At 43.6% G+C, this 20037-nt stretch overlaps 1 protein-coding gene across 1 annotated transcript in view; it reads right to left on the bottom strand.

Annotated features, from left to right (window-relative positions):
* Positions 1–9: 9 nt before the first annotated feature.
* The window catches only part of KIFAP3 (kinesin associated protein 3), a 54835-nt gene continuing 34807 nt past the window's right edge, over positions 10–20037 (bottom strand). Inside the window, exons 18-20 of the mRNA XM_015869674.3 lie at positions 17275–17464; positions 13707–13806; positions 10–426 (exon numbers count right to left, since the gene is read on the bottom strand). Of these exons, the coding sequence (XP_015725160.2) occupies positions 318–426; positions 13707–13806; positions 17275–17464 (399 nt within the window). The 3' untranslated portion in view covers positions 10–317. The remainder of the gene's footprint in view (positions 427–13706; positions 13807–17274; positions 17465–20037) is intronic.

The raw sequence follows: 20037 nt of genomic DNA, 5'->3' as shown, positions 1-20037 counted from the left end.
ATTCAACACTGACCACACGGGTTTTTGTATTTAATAGAAATTAAATTAGTAGCTTCATATACAGAACGTGACGCTTTCCAGTCCAGCAGCTTTTCAACACTTGCTTTTAAATCACAGAGCGAATCCTGTACAAAACATGGTATTAAAGAGCAACCAAAGATTGACACCGGCACTACAGCAGCGGACCCAGAAAGGTTGGGTTTATCTGGAGCTACACACACCGAAGGACACGTAAGGACAGACCCATGCACTACCAAGGGACACATCTACACCTGCCATGCACACTCTGGTCCCTGCAGGCAGGAGCAGCCCCGCATTCATCGTGCTCCATAGCTGTAGTAGTACGGCTCATCGGGGCGGTAACCGTAGGCAGTCACTGGGCGGCCGGGAGCTCCTGGGGACTGACCGAAGCCATCGACTCCAATGCTGTAAAAAGAAGGGAGAGGAGCTGTAAGGAGCTGTAAGGAGCTGTAAGGAGCTGTAAGGAGCTGTAAGGAGCTGTAAGGAACTCCAAGGCTGTTGTACAGGGGGGAAGGTGCTGCAGCTCTTCCAGCCTGGAGGCAGCTCAATGTTTTCCCCCTCCCAGCCAGCGCCGTTCCATCCTCCTGCATGGTAAAGCAGAAAAGCTGCAGAGAAATCAGCAGCTCTTTCCTCAGAAAAGCAGCACATCCAAATAATCCCTGAAACAGCACAATTCTGAGGCCCTGGGGCACAGACGAGAAAGTGACAATATATGGTGTAGCAATACAATACAGTTCAAAGGACAGTGCTGCTGGTGGGATACGAGACCCACAGCCAATGGCAGAAATGGCATTAAATACCGAGCGGCTGCTTTCTAATGGGACACAATGAACCATCTGTCACACAGAACAGTATCTTCCACACCTAAAAAAGCCACAGCACGAGAACTGTGTAGGGAAAAGTGGCTGTGTCACTTCTAAACTTCCACGTCGGTAGGACAAATGGCAAAGGATTCTGATTTATTGCCTGACTAAAGATGCATTGAAGGGAGTTGAACTCCTGTCAAAACACAAAGAACCAAAGTGCTTTTGGAGTGGGTTAAAGCTGAACCTCATTACTGCCAGTTATACATATGGAACATGGGTTATGCAACAGCCAAGGCCTGGGAAAGAATGACCCATCCAGGCGATGTACAATGGCCCCCAGGCCCTGACTCACCAAATAGCTGGCACTGCTCAACTGGTTGGGCTGGAAGGGCTCAGCTGTAGCACTGGGGGATCCTGTCCAAGCACTGTCCTTGCCAATGTATTTTCCTCATGGTGCCTTTGGGAGGGCATAGACCCATTCCCATATGGGATGCTCTGATCATCATGTGAGGGTGGAAGGCTGAGACTTGTCCTCTAAGGGATGGAGCAACCAAGAAGCCCAAATGCAGAGCAAACCATTCTGTCTTACCTGAATGCTTCTGGAGGAACTTAGTGCCCTGAAAGCACACTGCTATTTCCACGCCTGCCTGTCTGTATTTGAATTGGCAAAGCCTCTGTCTCAGCACTTGGATACGGAGCCATCGGTCTGACCCCATGTCTGAGCAGTCTCTTCTGCAGAGCAGGGAAGCAGAGCAGCAGTGCTGGCAGCACTAAGCACTGTGCACACGTGGCTGTGGGTCTGCACCCTCCTCTGTCCTCCCATCCCTTCCTCCAAAGCCCATTCTTCTATTCTCAGCCCATTCTGAAACAACCGGAGGTGCCTTCCCCAGCTCCCTGCTTTGTGCCGGGCACACAACAAGACCCGAAGCTGTAGAAGACTCCTGGAATAGGGATTACAAGAAACCTCATGACTTTATTACTATCTAACTCCTGTCTCCATGCACACCGAACGCTGCCTGCAGCCTCAGTCCCTCAATCAGAGGATGGACGGTCCTTCCATCACGCCGTTATTTGCCATTAATCCGGGTGCGATGCAGTGACACCGCCCAGCCACGGGGTGGCAGGGGGGCTCCATCCCTGCAGGCTGAGCTGCAACAGCTATATATATGTGTATATATATGTATAGATTTATAAAGGACATATATATATATGTGTGTGTGTGTGTGTGTGTGTCCTTTATAAATGTGTAAGTAATTAAGTAAAGACCCCCAGAGTTTAAAATTTGACAAGTATCAGTTATATCCAATCGGTTTTGACGTGTGTTGGCGTCCTGAAGAAAACTGTTAGAGATGGATCAGCTGATAACTGCTTTGGGCAGCTAAAGAAACACTAAAAGATAGAAAATCACGTTAAGACACCCTGATCAAATCACTGCTCTGCGAGTTACTTACAGGAGCTTTTCCTCACAGCATCACATGTGTGCACTGAGGGATCCGTGCCTGCTAACCCAGTGTAACTGTCTGCTTATGCAAAGCTTGCCACCAGGCCTGGAGCTGATGGAGTTAAAGAGTGAACAGCGCAGCTAATTACCATGTACTGCTAACCTCAGTTGCTGGTTCATTTTGAGACCCTTTAAAATATGAACTGTGTATTTTACCCCTATGCACTCTCTTAATGATTTGTTTTTTTTAGACTGAAATCACTTCCAGCCATCAGTTATACTCGCGGTCTCTACACATGCACTTCTCCAAGCACAAATATTTCTTTTTCCTATTGGTCTGCCAGCCCCTGTCAGAGCAAATTTCACTTTAAACTAAATGCTATGATACTTAAAACCTCTTGGATTACTCGGGCTGCTAGTGTGATCTATGACCTTCCCCAAATGACAGCTGAACTTTCCAATTTGCTCGTACTGCTGGGGAACTGAAGAACACATGCCCGAGAGGAAAACGTTCCTGATGTGCACGAGTGAGGAGAGATTTCTTAACAGCTCTGCTCATTGATACTCACCTCCAATTCCTAATGTCCAAATTAACCCGCCCAGCTCGTATCCTGGGTGTCACTGAAAACAGAGACCAACCAAGGGCAGGAAACACCAGCCAGCTGGGCATTCCCATAGTCATCTGCAGCTCACCAGGGCCCAGTGCAGGCAGGGAGGCTCTTGAGGCTGGCAGCACCTGACCACAGAGCAGAGCTGCTTTCTGGAAGCTTTCCTGATGCAATAGACACCCGAGCCTGTCTGCACTAGCATTCACACTGTTAACGGTGCTGGTGTTGACAAGCTGCTCTAAAATGGGTACTAATTCCTCCGGCATAAAGCAGGGCCTCAGAAAGGCGAGTCCTGAGTCAAAAGCAGCACCTTGACGTCCAACTGGAAACCCACACATAGAATTCACGTATCTTGGAGCAAACCCAGCAAGAAACGCTGCTTGGGAAAGAGTCACGGAGCAGTACAGCAGGGATTGTGCCCAAATGAAAGGGAGTGGCTGCCTGAGCAGGTGAGCGTGGCCCAGGAAGGCAGCACTGAGGGGCAGTTATCACTCCAGGAGCTTGTATTTTAGAGCCCACATTTCTTTCAGTTCTGTACTTGGAAGCCTACAATTAAAACACCCTGAAATCAGTGTCCACTGAAGATGAAATCAGAGAGAAATGTTACCTAGAGCACGTAAAGCACTTCCACCTGCTCCACGGTTTCAGCTGTTTCTCTTTTCAACCTAACCCTGTTCAAACCCCCTCCTGAGCCTGCATCAACAAGGCTCACACCAGGCTCAAGCACAAGGGACTCTCAGCTGCTCAACAAGGATACCAAGTTTTAGAGTGACCGTTTGGAGTCTTACTTTTGGAGTTACGTACAGATACACTGCCCAAAACAACTGCTCTTCACTCAGCATGACCCAGGCAAAGCAGCAGGTTGGACACTCAGACCTTACTGTCTCTAAGGACCAGTTGTAAATATCAGAACAGCCCCCATGTGCCCCCCAGACAGGCATTCAGTTCAGTGCAGAGCATCCCCAGTCCTAATGTCTCATTTTTGAGAGCCTACCAGTGTTTGACAGCACTGCTGATAACATATGGTCCTGTTACCGTCCTACATTCCCATATAAACCTCCATGCCATAAACCCATCATCTCTAGTGCTGTATCAGATTCCTCTGTATAACAGAGTAAGCTGCATTCAAAGCAACACTGAAGGCTGTATGTTCCCCCTCGGGAGGTAGCAGAGCCATAGGAATGGAGCACCAGTCCAGACTTCAGACAAGCCCAGCATTATAACCTGCCCAACTGAGATGCTGCGTAGAGACTGTAAAACTCAACGAGAACTGCAAAGTCTGTGGGTTTTCCTCTCCTCTCTGTTGATATTTGTTACCGACTAAAAAACACACCATGAAACAGTAGAGGTTCCCTTTGCTCAGAGCGCGGAGATTGAGAAGATGATTCTCTGAGATGATGATTCACTCCTCTGTGCCAGCTACTACTTTGGTTTTGCTTCACTGGCCATAAATTTTCTGTCCTTCAGAATAAGAACATAAACCATCAGTTACAGAGGAACAGCACACGACTGAAAAGCCTTAAAAACACACAGAAAAACCCGATGTTCTGTAACTGTAGATGCTCCCACTACTGGTAATGACGTTAAACTATAAACCACAAGTCTCTTAAATTCTGCCTCTCATGGCCCCGCTTTCTTTCTCCCCTATCTATGAAGCTTTTTTTCCCTCCATGCTTTCTATCCCTCGAGCTCAAGTGGGAGCTCTGTGGCAGGGACTCTGCCTGTGCACACTGGATCTGCTTCCATGTTAGCATTTTAATACTGATCTTCATTTAATAACACTGCATCTGCTCAAAAGATAAGGAAAGCCAACACTGAACCTGTGCAGCACTAGTTTAGCTCCTTAGTGCATGATGATACAGCTGTAATGGATGCGAACATGGCTCCCCTTTGCTGTGATCCTGTTTTATTTCTGGACTTGGTGCCCAGTTGCATCTCAGCACAACGCTGCTGCTTCTGCCATGCAATTAGCAATGGAAATGCAAATCTGACACCTGTGGGTGAGCTCTCTGTACAGGATTTGCTGAAAGCTCATGTGTGCAGTCAGAGATGGAATGGAAAGCAAGAGTTCTGCCTTCCCACTGTAAGCCTGACCGAAACATCTCCTGTGCTGCTGGCTCAGCATCTGGCCAAACCCACTGATTAGATACAGCCATTTCTTAAAAAAAAATAATTAAAAACTAAAACAAATAAAAAAGCCCTGAGAAGCAGGCAATAAAAGTCAAGGAAGATGTCCTTGCTGTCTTTTCCTCCCCCTCTCTCCTTGGGCAGGGCAAAGTATGTGTGTCAGCTCCATAAACTGAAGAAGACATTGCCTTAACCTTAGCCTAGTAATACGTCTGGCTTGGGACGGATTCAGGCCTCTCTCACTGAGCTCCAGTGACGTCAGTTGGGTACTGAAGTTTCAGCCAACAGCCTGACCAGAATGAGATCCTGAAGTGGCAGCTTCACAGAGGTGACTTCACACTGACCTCATCAGCTCCAGATCAGTCCACAGCTTCCACATGCTGCTGAACAGCCTTCCACTGTCCAGATGAAAAGTGTTTCTGTGCTGTGTAACAGAGGAGGCTCGCTGCAAACATGTACTCCCAGATGAGCAGTTGGAGTGGAAACACAAGTTCTCGGTGCCCTGAAGCACTCCTAGCCAAACAATTACTCCTTGCATTATCTACACAAGCTCCTCGAGCCCAAGCACTGCCACTTAGCTCTGCCCTTGGGTACAAATGGGAAGCAGCATTTTCTGTTGGGCACAAACATCCCGAGCCAGCCAACAGGTTGCTGGCTGATAGGCAAGAGCCAGGCAGCTCAGCAGGGACAGCAATCCAGATGGCGGAGTGAAGGAGATGGGGCAAAATATCTGCTCTACTTTGATTTACAGCTGCAGCCAATAAAAGCTTTCAAAGTCTCTTCTGCAAGTTCACATTACTAGGAGATCTGCAGCGTTCATTAGAGCACACGATGCAAGGGGAGCACTATTACCCATAAATAAACATGAAATGTTTTTGCCACCATGGATGGTTATGCAGATTTGAACCAGTCCAAGGCTCCAGTGAAGCCTTGTCAAAATCCATCCCCAATCAGCCATCATCTCAGTGTAAATCAGAAAGGAAGTCAATCTCAATGTCTCTTATGGCTATTTTCCTCCCCTCTAGCATTGGCTGTGTGAGGGAACGAGCCAGATAGACACACATGTTGCACATTTTCTTAGAGATCTCTATCTTGGAGTAGCATTATTATGCACGAATTTTCAACTCTGAGCAGAAAGCAGATAAAACACATCCAGGCTAAAAGCTGGGTAGGGTGCCTTGGGAAAAACAGCGACGAAGCTTAAAGGGCTCAAAAGCCAGAAGGTGAATAAGGGCTCCAAAAGTTCTGTTTTAACCTCACGGTTTCAAGAAGTCTTTCAGTCCTCCAGAGGGAAGAGTGGGAAGGACGGGTCTGTCTCCACACAGAGGCTGATAAAGAGATTTACAACCAACAGAATTTCAGCAGTTTGGCAAAAGAAATGGATAAGTTACACTGATTTGCATAGCAGGGCCTTGTCTGAACTGCAAAACCACCACCATTAGAAACATCCCACCGATACATGGGACGTAAAACCGACTCGTTGCAGGTTTCATTGCGAGCCCTGTGAGCACACTCAGGCACGGCACACAAAACACCCTTCACTTTATTACAGTTTTAAATCTTTCTTCCAGGCCTGGCCTCGCAACCGCTCGCCTTGATAAAATAGGTCACTTGAAAAAGGAAAGCTCAATAAAACGAATTACAAAAACAACGAGATTAAACTGATTGTGCTGTTTTTGTACAGTGCAGCTGAATTCTGCAAATATGCTGCTGGCTGCGGTTTGGCATTTAACAGCATGCGATCAGTGAGAAGGAGGAAATTTTATTCTCATTAACTGTTGCAGATTTACTGCAGTGAAAAAGGGCTATGTAACCTGAGAAGTGACAGAATGGAAAGATCAAAGCAGCAGTCTGGAAACTAAATAAACCTCCTGGCTACTTCCTGCAAGGAAAATTCACTCTGGCAATGTAAAACAGAGTCCAGTTAAAAACTACTCTCAGTTTTATGAGCTGTCACAGCAGCTTGAGTGGTTTGGACCAGTCAAGTTTAGAACATTATATTTCCTTGTTTTTGTCTCAGATACTTCTGTAAGCAGTTTTATAGTTTCTTTTTCTTTTCGTTCTTACTTTTTTTTATTATTATTATTTTAAAGAGAGAAAGAAAATTCTTCTCTTTTGGTTGAAATCGAGAAGGTCACAGCTAAACTCATTAAAACCAGGCAGGTCTTCATTTGCACATTCCATTCCCATTTACTACGCTTTAATATTTTACTTTGAGATTTATAAGCAATGTACATTCGCTTTAATAACTCTTCCGCATTCTGTTCACTTATTGTTTAATATAAGTGCAAATCAGTTTACAGAGCCCAGATGGCTTGTAAGCAGGGAGCCAGTCTATTCCTAGCAGCACATCTGGAGGGACTGGAGTGGCAGACAGAACGTGGGAATTAATTAAGGTTACATTTCAGAAGAGACAGACTCAGGTTTGGGGGATTTCTTGGTAAGACATTCCAAAGGAGGTGAGCTAACTGCTGCAGCTTGGCATTCTTTTAACATTCTTAATAGCCACCTAAAGCACGTTGGTTAAACGAGGCTAACTGCAGGTGGAATATAATAAAATACAAAGCAACTCTAAAAATGTTAAAGACGACTGTGAGTGAAAGAGGCCCCAGCATCTGATATTCCAAAGGAGCTGGAGTGCATTAAAACCTCAATGCTAACCCTTCCCAAACGGCATCTGCTCTGTGCTGAAGGGAAAAAAAAAAAGATGTCACACCTACCTTTAAAATATTCCTAAGCAAGCTATTTCACCTATTAGCATACTAGGGCAATTGTTCAGAGCAATTAAACAGCCCTTACAGTAAATGAAAGGAGTGCAACACGATCCTCCATGATTACAGACCACACAGCTCGGAGCAGTGGTGTGGTCCCGACATGGAGCAGTGAGGAGAGCTCTGCTCTGCTGGAAGCTCCGGCACCTGATTTGGGATGAGCAGCCTCTCCTTGCCTTCAGGCCCATGCACACCTTGGGCTCTTTGTGGGTAGTGTGCTGCACTGAGGACATCAGCTGCGTGCTGGGAAGTTTCTCCTGGTACAGACTGAGAACACAGGAATAATGAAAACAAGCAACCAAGCACATTAAGAAGGTGCTGTGTAACAAATACTGTTTCAGAAGAACATTGTCCTTATTTGGATATTCCCAAATCAAGGTGGTGCTGGAGCCGTTCCCTTGTGCTACACTAATCAAAACCCCTGCAGGGCAGCAGATCCTGCTTCCTTACCACTGTCTCTTAGATGCAAGTATCTTCACTCCATGTATTTGTAACACCTGAGCAGATGCTGTTTTGATGAATACAAAGAAACAGCTGAGCTGACCCACCTCTTGCACGTGGATCATAAAAAAGCTGCACTGCCCAGCTCTGCATGCTACATCACATCAAGCCATACAGAACATCTAAAACTGAGTGAAAACCAAGTTTACCTTGTTAAAGACTTACCATACAGACGGGACAACAGCACAATAAAAACACACAACTGTGAACTGACAACGTTTTTGTGGGATAAAAATAAACAACAACAGAAAACCTTCCTTATCTCAAGGAACTTCATTGGTTCCAGGCCTCTCTTTAAGGCCTTTGCAATTTGATTTCAGTGGGATTTACAATTTGCTAATACCGATGTGTGATAAACTAATAAAACTTGCCTACAAAGTTATAGGCCCTATTTACCAGTAAAAACTAATTCAGTTCTCTTGGGAAATGCAAATTAAATGGCATCCAAATGGTAGAAGCTGAAAATGGTAGAAGCTGAGGACAACATTTTCCCTGCGTTGCAAAGAAAACATGGGGCTTTTGTTATTGATTTGGTTTTTAGATACAGTATGAGTATGGAAAGCAAAAAGAAACACAGAACTAAATAACATTAGTGCAGCAAACAGCTGAAAATGGAATCATATTGTAATAACAACTTCCACTCTACTGGCTTCTAACTCCAGTAACTAAACGGTTTTATGCTTCTGTACAGTCATCTCTGAGTCCCACCTCTAAGGTAGACAAGTATTCAAATAACAAGGAAAGGAAGATGCAGATGTGATCATTCTGGCCTTTTGGCTTTTTTTTTCCCCCCCTTAAAGACAACCAAAAGCCAACAGAGTTGTCCCAAGACATCGCTGTGCTGCTGGAAGGCTGGGGAGGGAGAGCTCCGACTTCTAAACAAAATACCTGATGCTGAAAAGCGGCTTTTCAAAAGGAGGATATAATAGATGAGAAATGCTCCATAGCACAGTCCCCACCTCCAGACGCATCCTTAAGAAGGTTCTTTCTATCAGAAAGGTATCTTGTAGGGCTTCGAAACTAAGCAAGAGATGAAAACCTAACTTTAGTGCTTGAGAATAACAATATGGAATTGCTTTCTGTGAATCTAATTGAAGAAGATCTACATGGAAGACAGCTATAAACGCTGACAGAGGAGATAAATTACACGTACAACAAATTAAAAAGTTGATAAATGCTTATCGAGTGCCTATTTGCCACAATATGATGCAGCTGCTGTATCTGACTGGAATGTGAGCTGTTCAGTTGTGACTGAGAGGTTGCAGAGCATTGCAGAAGTTGACAGCAATGGGGGGGAACAGCCCCACCCAGGTCCTTCCCCTTATAACATTCACATCTGATATTCATCAGGGTACTCAAGCAAAAAAGCCTATGGATATGACTACTCTTGCCATTCAGGAGGGCTGCTAGTACATACAGACATTACAATAGGGTAGCTTAGCTAGAGAGAACCTTTCTACAGCTACAGAAAGGCAGAACTTGGGAACTCTGATGAAGACTTTACAACAAATTGGCTTTTGCACTTAAAGTTTGTATCATTATCTAGTTAGAGCTGGGAAAGGTTAAGAAGTTCTTTCCCCAGTGGGAAAGAAAAATACCATGGAAACCTCCATTAGAAGACAACCAGCCACTGCTATCACACCTGTGTTTTAAGAAATAATTTCTAGAAAGTAATTAAAATCTGACAAATGACCAGAGACTCCTGAAGCTCTTCCAGCCGGCCTCTCTCCCTTGCAGCTCAGACACCGAGCTGTCAGCGCTTCAGCCAAAGGTGAGGGATTTTTTGTTTGCTACAATCGTAAAGCTTTCACTCTATATTAAGAGTTATCAGGACCAGGAGCCCTGAATACAGATTTCAGTAACAGATGAAAACTTCAAACCTATGCCTAAAGCACATTTGCTTCTGAAAGACAGTACAGCAATTCAAAGCTGATAATCTAATCACAGAAGCCTTTCTCCTGGCCAGAGGAAAAACCTGGACACAAGCTGTCAAAGCAGCCTCCTCGGCCACATTTGTTCTGCTGAATAGAAAACAAACCTGATCATCTGTTTGCACTCTGCTCCAAAGCTCGGAGGAAAATGGAAGATGCTGTTTAAGTATTTGATGGCTCCTGAGTACGCTGTACTCCCAAATAATCCTATTTATAGACATCTTACAGAACAGTACTACTCCATTCAGAATATGGTTCAGAAAGAAAAACTTTAATCCACAGCTGTGAAACTCAGAAGATAGAAATGTTTGGTTGCTGGTAATACACTTGGATCCCTGAAGTGAGGCATCTGATTGCATGTGCAACTTGTAGCTTCCTGCTGACAAACAGCAGAAACAACAACTATCCTCATCTGCTTTAGGATGTGGCCAGAGCAGCATGTGAATTTACAAAACAAGTTCGGGGTTAGATACTCCTACAGTTCCTTTCAAAGTTGTTCTGTACTGCAGGAACTCACCGTTCAAGGCAGCATTTCTCAACTCTGACAGTAGTCAGTAGTGTAGCTTTCAAAGGGAAGCCCAAGCAGCCCTATAAAGGGAAAGTAATGTCTTTGAAAAATTCAGCCCTTGGGATATTCCACCTGGTTCGACCAGTCTGTGGATGGTCTTACTGCTAATACTATTACTTCATGCTTCCTTGTTAAAAAATAATGGGGAAAAAAAACCCACTCTGTGCTAGCCCAGGTGCATATAAAGCAACTTTTTTAATCTCCTGCTTTATTCTTGCCTACCTAAGACCATGTACAGTAGGTCTGGGTATGGAGGTACTGTGTCTCTTAGGGCAGGGACTCCACAGGAGACTGCAGTGATGTCCACACTGGGTGACACAGATGTCAGTAATTTCATTGATTCCACATCCATATACATCTGCCGTTCCAATTCCCCTGAACTCTCTTAAATACAACTTGGTGGAACTTCAAAGGCCGTCCCTGGACTTCTGCTAGAGCCAACATCCTACAACCAAGGAAGCACGTGGTTTTCACCATCTGCTCCATGCAGCATAACTGGTGTAAGAACCTGATACATGGCAGCTGGTGCGGGCTGACTTTCCTCATTCAGGTATTACTGAATATTGCTTATGGTGAAAACCTTTCAACTTGAATTTGGTTGTGGTCCTTGAAAATTTTCCTTACAGATCCCTTTCTGGCTCCAGAAAATCAGGTTGGTCATCAGACAGGCTTCAGTCCCAGTAATGCCTCCCTTATAAATGTACTGGGGACACCAACACTAGTTCAATACCAGCACAGTTTCTCAATGATATTCAGGCACTAGAGAGGTCAAGTTTTATGGCTGACTTGTAAGTACATTTATGCAGGCTCTCCTGAAGATAAGGGGAAGTCCTGATCTGCTCTTAGCATGATGTGAGGCTAAGAAATCCCATCAGAGAAATTAAAGAGCTGATGTATTCTTACTCAGGACTGCAGAAAAAAAGAAGTTATTCAAAGTTGAGTAGAAAAGTCTCCTCGTGGTCGCTACCTACCTCCAATTCCACAGGGCAAACTTAGACGATGGAAAAGACTCCTTACCAGCTCACCCCACAGCTTAGTAAACAGCTCTTTCTACTACAAAGCAATAAAGCCATATATATATTTATTTATATATATCTATATAAATCAAGACCATAAGATGCAAACAACAACTAAACGCATAATAAAGTAAAACAAATGAGAAGACTGAAGAACATGCATTTACTCGTTACAAAGCCATCCCCCCTCAGACTCACAGAAAACATTAATTGACAATCATAACTCAGCTTTCTCTAAAAGAGGTCCTGAAAACATACCCAAATATTAATAATAGAAACACGAACCATTTTTATAACGAAAATCTAGATTTATTAAAAGCTGGAACTGGTTGAAAACAAATCCCTGACATAAGGTTCTTGTTAGCTTTAAACTGTAAGCATAAAAATACCCTAGAATTATGTTTTGGTATGGATGAAATGTACACTATATAACACATAAAAAGAGCCTTGACTTGCTGCTATTATTTTTAATTAGGGTCTCTAGCACGTATGGTTTTACCTTCCAACACCAATTCAGATTTGGGAAAAGGGAGGGTCTGACTCTTGGAGCTCATGGGACTGGCAATTCCACGGCTCATGCCTCAGAGCAATAATGCATTTTACATTAGCTCTAAGCATCAGGAAATCCTGGCTTCTGGCGCCAAGAAGTTCAAAACAGTAATGACACACATCTGAAAACTAGGATTCGCCGTCCGACTGCCAGTATCTATTCTATCAAACAATTCAGTCCTGCTCTGTTACAAAAGGGACAGAATGCTTGCAGCAGTGCACGCTGTTTCCAATTAGCCTGTGTCTGGACTGCAGATAAACCCACGGAGCAATCACACACACACACACACACACACACACACACACACACAAAAAAAGCCTTCCTAGAAAACAGAACTGTAATACGAAATCTGAATGTTTACAGGGGCTATCAACAGCAGGCAATTACTAAGATCATGGTTAGCCCAACTAGGTTTTTGTCTGTCCTCTGCTTTTGAGGCAGGTCTCCAAAACCCCTAGAGACATTACAGAGAAGTTGGACAACTGTTTATTTTAATGAAGGATACACCAGGTACTTCTCCTGGATTTTAAGCCAGTATCCCATTCTCAAATGTAAGCTGCACACAAAGGGTTGCACACTGATCTGAACTTGATCCTTTCTGAATATAAACACTATTTTCCCCCCTCAAGGTAACCCATCTTTTTATTTTGTTTTCCTCTTGATTTAAGATTTCAGTTATTTTAATTTGTTCCCAGAAACGCTGCCATCACTGCAGCCTCACTTAACATTCAGCTTTCTGGTGCACTACAGGTAGAATGAAGAGATGGGTGCAACCTTCCCACTGCCCCTTGAAAATTACAAGAAGCCAAGGCAAGAGAAAAAGCTTTTGCTTCAGCTATGCATAATGTAAGTTGCTCATATTTTGCAAACAGTGACTTGAGTCGTAAGCATTAAAAACAGTGTTAACACTTTGGAAGGTAGCAACTCCAACCACAGTTCTGAGCACGTCCAAATAGCATCGAGTTAAACTGAATCCTGTGTTTGAAGTATTTCCTAATAGACAGTACAGGTCAATGATGCTCTATAAAAGGAGTTTCCTAAATCTTTTACAATCTCCAAAGAAAAGGACCCTCTTCTTGGAAATAGGTCTTTTCTGCTTTGAGCCTTTGGAGAAGTCTGCTTAGAAATGCAAACAGCAGGGAGGGAGAGGTCATTGACCAGTGGGATAACAAAAAAGAACACCTCCCAGAAATCAAGCCAAAATGGCATTTTCAGCATCGACGATTTCCATTATGAGAGCAAGAACTGAACACAAAGCCCTATAAAGAAACCTGATCAGCCATTTTACAACCCTCAGGGTTCGGGTTCCCCCTTCCAGCTCAGGATGTTCTAAGATTATGCACATTCCTTACAAACAACAACTTACCTGCTAGAGAAGGGATGCTGCCCAACGAGGTCTCCATTTTGAAGATGATAGTCACTGAAGAAGTCTGGACTCACCGCTCCATCGGGTACCATTAGGCCATCTATAGGAATAAGGAAGATACAGAGACTGTAAGAAGGAGCACAACTTCAAAGCAGGTAGGCAACATACTCTGCGCTGGTTTGTCTCAGAAATTGGTTAACAACATGGAATATTTCTGGGAGGAGCATCAAGCAACAATAATACTGAGAAAGAGAGACTTTGGCTACAACAGAAAATGCACCAGGACTCCACAACTAGCCTACTGCCCTAGAGGCCAACTGCACCTAAGGAGAATTCTCTTACCTCTTCATCTTATGGTCTGGAGAGACTATATCAAGACCCACACTGTCTGCCCCATCAATGAAAGTGAGCACAGAGGAAAAAGCAATGAGAAGGGTCAAACACAGGTCTATGGTAACAGCACAAAAGCAGAAGAGCAACAAAGGTTTTAATTCATCAAGACTCTGCCTCTCACCACAGTATCTTTTAAATTTGGCTAAGAAAGCAAATGAGAAACATCAAAAGGAAAGCAGCTTCAAAATCAACTCTTTTCCGACATCCCCAGTTTCAGTGTCATTTTGCTACTTATCTCCTAAAAGAGTGGTCTCATGTGATGCACCCACAAAAACAAGTACTACTGTTTTCTTTTGCTTCCTTTATATTGAAGGCATCAGCATACAAAGATGTAAGGCCAGTAGTACTCCTTAAAGGCTTTACAGTATCAGGGGTTGACATCTTCCCCCAGTTACAGCAGCGTAAATCCAGAGCGTCTTTGAAGTGAAGTCAGTGAACTGACCCCAGCTGAATGAGAGCCCAGCTTAACTCCTTCCTGTTCCCAACCCCAAAACTCACTCCTTGTTAATATTAAGGGCACAGTTATTACCTGGTAATATCAGGCTCTCACTAGGTCAAACAATTTAATTAAAACAGAGCCTGTCTCGGTTTGTTTCCATTATTGTATGAAAATGATCCGAGCTTGACAGAGCAGGAAGCAGCCCAGTAAGAACCAGGCAGAAACAGGTACATTCTGATGGACAATTCAATAGTTTACCAGAGGAGAGAGATTCCTAATGACTAGGAAGTTAGAAATGCCATTCCACTTTAAAGTAAGAGAGATAAGACGCAGGGAATCACAGGCCACTCAGCTTAACCTCTGCGGTTTCAAATCCACTAAAGCTGCCTGTGCAGGAAGCAGTGGAAAGTTACTTACAGACACAGGGGCTTAAAGATGACGACTCAGGCATTCAAACAAATCTCCCCATGCTTTATGAATTCACCTGATGGTTTTTTGAAGATAATATAGTGACAAATGATGAAAGGAATAGAATTGACACATCTAGATTTCCAACAGACGTTTGATGAGGTGCTATGGAGATTCATTGAGGAGATACTACCTCATGGGAAAGTGACCCAATACAATGCAACAGATTGTAAATGGAAAATGCTAGCCACAGTCAGACTATGTTCTAGCAGCATAAGATAGCTGTAAATGGCTGTATTCTAATTGTATACATGTGCGTACAGTATGTGAAAGGGTATCACTTGACAAGCAAATATTGTGGCACAGATCTGTATTACTGTCTTTCAGCATATTCGGATAGACACAAATTCTGTGATAGCATAAGAACGACGAAGGGCCATAGAAAAGGGAGGAAAGCTATGAATACATGCCAAGATTTCCTATCTGTGCATTTTTCACATTAGCATTTCTACACTTGGAGCGTTTCATAGGGAAAACAATCACACTAAGTGACTGTGTCTTAAATGGGTGAGCTTAAAACTTAATAGGAAGTTTATCTGCTTTCAAATACCTCACTTTTTTCTATCAATAAAACAAGTGTTATATTTTCACTGTGAGGCCAGAGTTACCACTGCTTAAAATGTCTTCACTAAGATACAAGTCATAGCGCTCAGACTTATGGCTCCCATGAATTTAAATGAAAAAGGAAGCACATGGATACCATCAGCAGCATATAATGTGATTACAGTTAAAGGACCATCTGTTGTTATGTACGTTTCAACACAAATTAGGGTTAAGTACCTTCGAAGCAAAGGAGACACTGAACTCAAAGGTGATTCCAAAGATTCTACCAAGTTTTGAGGTAGGATTAGATCACTTTTCAAGAGATATTCGACATATTATTCCAATAGGAACCCACCTTGTCAACAGCAAGCTGATATTGTTACAGCTGAGGACAGATATGTACTGTGTGAGCTATCAGCACAGGTCACCAAAATACAAACATGTCACTTGTGGCTGCAAGAAGAGCTATTATTTTTCCTCATTTCTGATCAACTAATGCTCCATCTTTCACAAACCCAACTGCCTACTCCAACTGCTACAACCATCTGTAGCCTTTTTAGAGAAGAGTTACGTCCCTTCTGGCCCCATCTCAAAAGTATAAATCTGGCAGAGTTTAGAAGCACGTCCTTATTGGCACTTGCTGGAAGGAACCTGAGAAGGGAATCTGCATTTTGAATATATTCCCTTAGTTTTATACTTGCCAAAACAAAAGCGTTTTTCAAACATCTGCAGAAAATATCACTGGAAATCCGCCCCTCCTTACTGGTCAAGTAGCAATTCCAACACAAAAATCTTTGTTCAGATAACATTAAGCACGTAACATAAATGGTTAAAAACCAGGGAACTCACTGCTTACAGTGACACTCCATTTCCAGCTCACACTGTTTGGAAATAAGTGGCCCTGTGAAATGAAATGCTGCGTGTAAAGCGGGCACCACAACAGGCACACTGTCACGCCTCCAACTCAGGAAGCCTGAAGACGACTTGGTGTAATTAGAGAGCCTGGTACCATACTACGCATAGCTTACACCGCTCATCTTGGAGGTCTAAGTACTGTGAAATAAAGCTGCAGGATTCAAAAAGGAGAACAAAAAAAGGAAAGCCTTACCACTGGAGAGGCAAGTTGCTACAGCTGACATACAGAGCCACACAGATGAATAAAGAATCCTTGAGTTCTGATCTACTTTGAGAATTACTTTTGAAATGCTATAGAGATATTGCATATTAATTTTCTCACAGTAACTGCAAATAAAGCTGACTGATTTCAGTGGTTTTGTTTGTCTTATTAATACTCCTGCAAATCCATCCAGAGTCAGAGTTTTGTGACTCATGCTTCATAGCAAAGGACTGGACACTTGTATGGAAAATTCAAAAGCCACACGCACATACACAGCTATGCAGGAGTTTGAAAAGGAAATAAAACCACAAGCTTGAATGCGTAAGCCAACCCCTAGTTGTTGAAGGCTATGAAGACATTAATCCAGTGGGCAAATTATTTCATGAGATCTCCCTGCAGGCTGATACTGTACCTGAAAGGGTTGGCAAAAACCCCTGGAGAGAGGACACAAATCCCCAGCAAATATGCATCAGCACTGCTCCCACTGACACACAGAGACAGTTTTACCATTGGTCTGAGCATTCTTCCTACAGCAACAGGCCAGATCCTGGTTTCAAATACAAAGAGAGGCAGCTATCCCTGCGCTGAATACCAACGTGTGCTCTTACCTGCGTTGTAGTAGAGATCAGGTCTTTCCAGAATATCTCCTTCGTGGATGTAGGGCTCAATAGGATCGTCCCCATACAGATACTGCTCACTGTCATCCATCTGCCGACTCTCCACCATCTCCAGCCACTGAGAGTTGTGCCATCGAAATTTCTCACTCTGGATTTTTTTCGCCCATTCCTCATCATATTCCTGTTAGTAAAAAAAATAAAAAATAAAACCAAAAATGACCACACAAGAGGCTGCGATGAAGAATAGACAAAGACCTGTTTGGTTTAACAGGAAATAGCAGAGGAATTTAACATCAGCAAAAGATTCAAGTTTCAGCACTCACTGACTTAAATCTTTTAAGTGTGTAGAACGCTTTGAGCAATAAAGGCAATATTTTCCAAACACCAGGCCTCGCTCTGGTTTTGTACGTGCAGCAGCAGTACAATCTTCCCTTCACGGTCTGTAACTCTGCACTGCCCAGAAAACTCTCCTGCTTTGAGCAAGGGAGTTCAATCATCACGGTCTCCCCACCTGGACCATCAGGAAGAGCCTATTACAGCCAATTTTCAGAGGGTCTGCAGGAATAAAACACTAACACTGGCCAAATACTGTTTGATCTCATTAGACAAGCATTCATTACAGAATCATAGAATGCTTTGGGTTGGAAGGGAGACCTTTATGATCATGTAGTTCCAACCCTCCTGCTAGGCAGGGACGCTTCCCACCAGCCCACGCTGCTCACAGCCCCATCCATTGAGCCTCACCTTGAATGCTGCCAGGGAGGGGGCATCCACAACCCCTCTGAGCAACCTGTTCTAATTACTCAAAAAGAACAAAAAGGGTAGTGATAAAACCAGTTAAGCCTTTGTTTCATGAGCACCTGAAAAACAGGATTTAGTTCTCAGCTTCCTGACAAACTTCAAAACAAGTTGCTACTTTTAATATTGAACACCCACAAAATTGGCACACAACATTCATGAATACAGGAAGCAAAGACAAAATTAAAGTCAGAGAAGAACTTCTCCAGAATGCTGAGGGAAGCAGGATATAGGTATAGACTACTATGGAAACAAAAGGTAGTCACGAAATTTTGGGCTGGAATAACCGCACTCTCTGATGATGTGATATTCAGTGTAAAGGAATATCAGAAGGAAAAGTCACAGCAGTCAGTGCAATCAGCTGTTTAGAAGGCTCCTCTAAGCAAAACAGACTGCCTGGGCTGTTGATTACCTATAGACACATGTGAACGTATTAAAGTTGCAGGTATTATCAGTTTAAGAAGATTCACAAATAATGCACAGCAGCTATTACCTTCTTTTAATCAAAGAATTGTGACCGAGAACAACATTCATAACCAACAAAGCATTTCTATTTGTGGGAAGAAACACCCTGTAAGGCAGGTCTCAGCACTTCCACCTCACTGTCTTCTAACTTAACTCCAAAAGAGGCAGAAACTGAAAACCATTTCTTACCTCAAGATAGTTAACATATGCTCTAGACAGGCTGCCCTCTGAGATCTAGCTGGAGCACTTTAAGGTTTTTAAATTCCATTTTACTTAGCCCAGAAGGGAAGATTGTTCATACAATTAACAACACCTTGGCTGCAGAAGTAGTAACTTCTTAAACTGCTCCAGCTAGACATGCAAAAGCAGATCTGTCTACAACCTGAGGTCAAAAAATAGCAGTGAAGACAGAATAAGTTGGTTTAGTAGCTTGGGGGTTAAACTTCTAAAAGCCCTATGGACTAAATTTGAGCTTTTAAACTTACTCGTCAGGATACCTTGTCTTCACTGCTGTTAACCTGACGTGGGTACCACACTGTCTATCTAACCTTTGCCTTTTCCACCCTTCTGACTGCTGATAACACACACACAAAAAAAAAACCCAAGCTGGTTCAGTCCTTCTGGCAGAGGATACCCCAACTCTGCTAACCAGCCTATCTCAAGCCTCCAAGATTCCACAGGGAATCACGTTGCATTGTACAACCACAAACCATTATGCTATGGCAGTGGGTCTTAAAACCGTTTTACTTGGAGGAACAAGAAGTTTGTTCCTCCTGGCTTAGAGCAGGAGTTGAATTCCTTTTTGATGGGACATCCACGCACGCTGCAAATCTGGGGTCCTGATCAGTCTGTGGTATCATTCCCTATTTCTTAGAATCCGTGTCTGATCAGCAGCGGTTATGTGATCTTCGTAGTTCCCTTCTGCACCATCCTGGCACTCAGGCAGTTCTGTTCAACACCTGCTCTCATGCACAGCGCCCACGCACAGAACAAGCATCACCTGTGGGATCAATGGAGGCTCCCAGTCCCTGTTAGCCTGCAGCAAAATTCCAAGCTCCTGTCAACCGTACAGTAATGCGGTGTCCTTAGGGAGGAAAACAAAGCAACCAACCTCACACCTCACACCGTGTGGAAAAAGAACACCTCATGCTGTTTCTGCTTCTTGATATTTCCCCACACACACTTCAGCTCTCAATTAAATGGAAATCCCAGAGCAATCCCTGGGAAAGGAAGGCTCAGCATCAATGCCTATAAAATGATCCAGGGAAAGAAAGAATGAAAGCAGGAGTTTCAGTGCCACCTGACAAGCCATCTTGGGAACATCTACTTTGCTGCATCTGCCAGAGCTAAAACGTGGACTATTATATCAGCTCCCAGCAGTTGTGAATTACTTACAAGCTTTAGAGAAACACCTTGTAACTGCCAGAGATCACACTGTAGTCTTAGCAAAACTATTCTCAGAAATCACAATTGCAAAGGGGTGGAAGAAAG

Source organism: Coturnix japonica, chromosome 11, assembly GCF_054131305.1.
Source record: "Coturnix japonica strain WE chromosome 11, WE-NBRP24, whole genome shotgun sequence".
Lineage (NCBI taxonomy): Eukaryota > Metazoa > Chordata > Aves > Galliformes > Phasianidae > Coturnix > Coturnix japonica.
Note: the sequence above shows the minus strand (reverse complement) of the source record. Positions and strands in the feature narration are given on the sequence as shown.